Genomic DNA, 5,597 nt, shown 5'->3' on the forward strand with positions numbered 1-5,597 from the left:
AGTTTTGGTAGTATATTTTTCATATTAGGTGTTTTTATCATATTTTAAATTTATATGTACAAAATTATTTATGCGCTCTTAAATTTTTTTTTTCAAATTAAGCAAGTAATTTCATTCTTATGAAGTCATCCAGAAATAATGAAAGAGTCAGTTGGATTTTATAAATTAAATGGATTATTGAATTGCTTAATGAATCTTTTGAGTATAAAGAATTATTGTACACTTTTATTGTAAATCATGTTAGATAGGTTAATTTATATCCATAATATTAGAATGTTTGTTGAAAAAAATAAAAAAATTTAAAAAGATTATGCACAACATTAGTAAGAGCAGTTTAAGAAACATGATGGGCAATATGATTTAAAGTGTTTTGTTAATAATCAATAAAATTGATTTTTTTCATCAAAACTAAAAGGTAAGTTTTTGACGAAAATAAATCTAGCTAATTCTTCATTTTGTTTCAATGAAAAAATAAAATGTAGGATTAATGGGATACTTGAAAATGTATATTTGACTTCTTTTTCCATACTAGTTTATTTCGGTATTTTCTTCTCAATATGCTTATAAAAGATTTTATATCCTTCTCCTTCTTCGAATTTGAAAATTTAACTACAGTAATTATAGATGACATGAAAGGAGTCATCATTATTTTAAACCTTCTTAAAATACAGCTTCAAGATGTTTGACATCATTTTGACTATCATATTGAATTGCTATATAGCTCTACGATGATGTATATTGGCAACAGACTTTTAAAATTTTTCTTAGTGAAGTAGTGGCTCTTATGATCGAAATAAGGGAGAGAGAGAGAGCTTTAGAGAATGTTTAGTGAGCGTAAAAGAGTGTCAGAGAGCATACGAGAGCTTAACAGTATATTATCAATATTTAATCAAATGTGTGAGGAAGATTAAGAGATTTGGGAGAGTATTTATATATTTTTTGGAAGATTTTTCTTCTCTAAAATACCATCAAAACTAGTTATTATTTAGTTATTGAAACGAACAAATTTATTATTTTTATTTTTTTAATTATAAAATTATCAAATGATCTTAAAAAATAGTCGTTATACCACCCCTTCAAAGATTGACCGCTCGACCGTTAGGGCTCAAACAGTCGGCCAATAGTCTATCAAACTTGTTTTATTAGAATTTTTATTTTTTTAAATCATGATATTGAATCGAAATCGAAAATCGTTGATTTCCATTTCTCAATTCCAGAAATCGAAATCGTACTATCAGATCGATTTCGATTCGATTTTAAATTGACAAATTGTCAGACCGGTTCGAAACCGGTTCCAGCCCAAGTTGTTGGCTAACTGCCCAACATAACCAGCGCGGCCCTACGCGTGTGGCGATCCCCGACACAAGATAAGTATGCGCTGCGGTCGAGACCGTTCGATGTGATTGAGAGTCGTTACCTTAGATCAGGATGGTTCGTTTCTAATGGAGACGTCTATTACGGGTGACGATCTTCGCGTAACGTGGCCTAGCCGTGTGGGGCCCGCGTCCAGTAGCACGGTCGACTCCAACGCTACACTTATTTATAACCATCATGAGAAGAACAATAACAACAAAAGGAAGATTTCGTGGTTGCGCTTCGACGACGAGAGTTCCTCTTCCATGGCGGTGCAAGCTTACTAGGGCTTGAATTGTATTCGCTTTCTTTGCCTCCATTCTCTCGCCCCACCTTCCGCCCTCTATTTTGATCGAATTCGTAGGCTCTCTCATGCTTTTTGGATTGATTGGGGGATTCGACGGTGTGACGATGCCCACCGCCGACTTCCAGGGCTCATCGGTCCCGTTCGCGTTCTCTGCCCTCTCGATCCTGAGCTTCCGGTACGATCACCCCGTCAACCCACCCGTGGATACCCACCAGTGCAACCACGATGCCTGCGGAGAGCAGCGGGAGCTCGTCGCCTTCCAGCGGCAGGTCGCCGACCTCTTCCACGACCTCGCCGCCGGGGATGACGAGATCCTTTCCGTCGCCTGGATGCGGCGGCTTCTCGACACCTTCCTCGTGTGCCAGGAGGAGTTCCGGGTGGTCCTCTTCGGCCACCACCGATCTCCGGTTCCCGTCGACCGTCTCGTATCGGACTTCTTCGATCGCGCCGTGAAGGCGCTCGACGTCTGCAACGCCGTGCGCGACGGCGTCGATCAGATGCGGCACTGGAGGAAGCACCTCGAGATCGTGCTGGTGGCCCTCGGCCCGCAGCAACAGCATCTCGGCGAGGGGCAGCTCCGCCGGGCCAAGAAGGCACTCGCCGAAGTTGCCATCCTCATGTTCGACGAGAAGGACGTTAGCTCGGTACCTTCCCACAACGGCGGATTGCCGTCTTCATCATCCAGTGGCGACCGCATCTCACATTTCCGCTCTCTCTCCTGTACCGTCTCCCGATCCTGGTCCGCGGCGCGGCTGCTGCAGGCCATCGGGAGCAACCTGATCGCACCTCGCAGAAATGAGGTCGTGGCGACGGCCGGTCTCGCTGTGCCTATGTACACGATGAGCTCGGTGCTCCTCTTTGTGATGTGGGCCCTCGTGGCGGCGATCCCCTGCCAAGATCGTGGTCCTCAGATAAACTTTTCCATCCCGCGGAGCTTCCTCTGGGCAGCCCCGATCATGTCGCTCCACGAGAGGATCTTGGAGGAGTCCAAGAAAAAGGACAGGAAGCACTCCGCTGGGCTGTTGAAGGAGATTGAGAAGATTGACAAGTGCGTGCACCACTTGAGGGAGCTGATCGATGCCGTCCAGTTCCCGATGACAGAGGAGGAGGAGGTGGAGGTGATGCAGGGAGTGCAGGAGCTGGCCCAAGTCTGCGAGGTTTTGAAGGAGGGTCTTGATCCGGTGGAGCGACAGGTGAGGGAAGTCTTCGTTAGAATTGTAAGAAGCCGCAAGGAAGGGCTCGATGGTTTGTTGAACGGGGCTGAATGAGAACATCAGACCGAGATCTCATCATCTACAATGGTGCAACATTGGTGCTCCTTAGTGATCGACTTTGTCGTAGTTTGATTTTTCTGATCTGCATATGGTCAGGGCAAGTGAAGACAATTATCGAATAGAAGGAATGGCTTCTTTTGTAAAAAGGAAGCATATTAGTTCTATTTCAAATTATGGTCCTCTTAAGACCAAAGGCACTAAGAGGTGACGGGTGAATTAGTATCTTCGAGAAATTATAATTTAAAAATTTGTTCAATGAATTTGATATCGAAAATGTATTTGACTTAGAATATGATTAAGTGTAATAAGTAATTAAATCAGAAAGCAATAGCAATTAAGAGTATAAAAGAAATGTACATCCAATTTATAGTGGTTAGGTGTGCATGAGTAAGGTATTTATAGGCCCTAAATAATTTTAAAAATAGGGTCAAAATGTCTCATCCTTGGGTTTTCGAGGTACTTAAGGTATTATTGCCAGTATTAAGAGATATGATGCCTGCAACATTAAGCACTAACGGTACCACTATCCAGTCTAAGCGATACTATCGCCTAATAGCCACGCTCAAAGATAATATGAGATAACAGTTTTGTCAGTGGATCTACGATGTTATATTCGGATGTTATCTGAGACTCGAGTTCCCTCAATTGAGCAATCACCCTGTAGTTATCACAATAAAAGGGAATTGACTCCTTGTTACTTGACATGAATCCTAGATTTGTGATGAACTTCTTCATCCAGACTCCCTCCTTTATTGCCTCTACCGTAGTAGTATATTATGCCTCTATGGTTAAGTCGGCAATAGTATCTTGCTTGAAACTCTTTCAGCATACTACTCCTCTATTCAGGGTCAACACATACCCTGAATTAGACTTGCTGTCATCTGTTGAATCTCGAATTTTGATGATGAAATCAATTGATAAATTATTGATCTAATCCATATATTGAGATAAGTATTGCAGATTTAACTACGATAATGAATAAGGCATAAAGCAGATGATTGGTTGGAGTCAAAGATCGGAAGATACATCTAAGATCCGGACGATGTGCCGGAAGCTCATCGAGAGTTCATCGGGAGCTCGCCAAGACTTCGTCGGGAGTTCAGCAAGAGTTCATCTAGAGCTCGCTGAGAGTTCGTCAGGAGTTCGTCAAGAGTTCGTCGGGAACTCGCCAAGAGTTCGTCGGGAGCTCACTATAAGTTCATCGAAAATTCGCTAAAAGCGTACCGAGAGTTCACCGAAAGTTCATCGAGACATCGCTAGAAGAACAATTGACATACTGGATAAAGATTACTTAGTTAATACCTTAATTATCATAATTAGAACTTAGATTGAGTTAGGATTGGGAGATAATCTCACTAACTTAATCAGGGGCCAATTGGGCCTGATTTAGGACTAAGATATGCTGGATGAAAGTCCCACTCAACCACTTGGAGCCTTGCTAGGCGGTGGCACCGCCTAGGGTGGGCAGTGGAACCGCTTGAGGCTCAGCCTCCCAAGTGGTCTGGGCAGTGGTACTACCTAGACTGGGTGATTGTACCATCGGTAGTTAATGTTGCTAGGCGGTGGTACCGCCCTATCCGACGGTGGTACCACCAGTACCTTGGAAGTCCTAGAAGAGACATTTTTTAGCTCCAATTCTGAAACCTTTGGGGCTTATAAATATTCCACTCCTTTCTACATAAAAGGTGAACAAAAAGAGCTACAAAGTGTAAAAAAATCTAGAAGTATTGGGATGTAAAAGTATTGTAAAAATGTGATAAGAGTCCTCCTCTTTCTTTAGTTTTATAATCATCCAAGAAGAGGTGTCAGGCTTGTAATGGTTGTCTCCTAAACCCGTAAAAAGAAAAAAAAGCATTGTAAGAAGGTGGTTGGTCTTCGTCTATTGAAGGAAGACCATTAGTGGACGCCGATGACCTCAATGGAGGAGGAATCAGAAGTAGACGTAGGTCACAACGATCAAACTACTATAAAACTCAATTTGCATTTCTTTTTATATTTTTCATTTATATTGTAAATTGATTTAACTTTCTTATTGCTTTCACTACGCTTATGAACACACTTTCAAGTTAAGCATCTTTTCGATATGTTTTCATTGTTCAAAGTTTTTTAAACCGACATAGTTTTGTATAAGCACTAATTCACCCCCCCCCCCACCTATTGATCCTAACAATTGGTATCAAAGTAAGGTTACTCTCGATTTGGTTTAAAACCCAAGAGAGATGGCTTTTGCCGGCAATCATTGTTGAATCTCAAATTTTGATGATGAAACCAATTAATAGTGTTTATGATTTAATATGTATTTAAGTGATGCAGGACTAGCTTCGATCAGGGAGAGACAATTAAAGTATGAAGAATCATATTGGGCCGGAGAGAAACATATCAGAGGATTAGACATCGAGCCGAAGGATCGGTCGACATATCGGTAGAAGGCTTCGGGCCAAGAAGAGCAGAAATCGTGCCAAGGAAATCGGAGTTACGGTGGTCAACTAGCCGATTAGGCAATAGGCCACAAGAGAGGACGATGCGCTAAAGAATCGAACGAAGCGTCGATGAACCAATGACATACCGGACAACATGATTCAAGCTTTATAATAATTGTATAGATCGAAGTAGGTTTTATTTGTGCAGTATTAACTATGATAGTGATCAAGGCATAAAGCAAA

General features: G+C 41.8%; 1 protein-coding gene across 1 annotated transcript; it reads left to right on the plus strand.

Annotated features, from left to right (window-relative positions):
* The first annotated feature begins 1,601 nt into the window (after positions 1 to 1,601).
* Positions 1,602 to 3,008, plus strand: LOC135675052 (protein BYPASS1-LIKE-like). The gene has a single exon (XM_065185311.1). It carries the CDS (start codon positions 1,726 to 1,728, stop codon positions 2,926 to 2,928), a length of 1,203 nt encoding a protein of 400 aa, XP_065041383.1. The 5' UTR covers positions 1,602 to 1,725; the 3' UTR covers positions 2,929 to 3,008.
* The last annotated feature ends 2,589 nt before the right edge of the window (positions 3,009 to 5,597 follow it).

The sequence above is a fragment of the Musa acuminata genome, chromosome BXJ1-5 (assembly GCF_036884655.1).
Source record: "Musa acuminata AAA Group cultivar baxijiao chromosome BXJ1-5, Cavendish_Baxijiao_AAA, whole genome shotgun sequence".
Taxonomy (NCBI): Eukaryota; Viridiplantae; Streptophyta; class Magnoliopsida; order Zingiberales; family Musaceae; genus Musa; species Musa acuminata.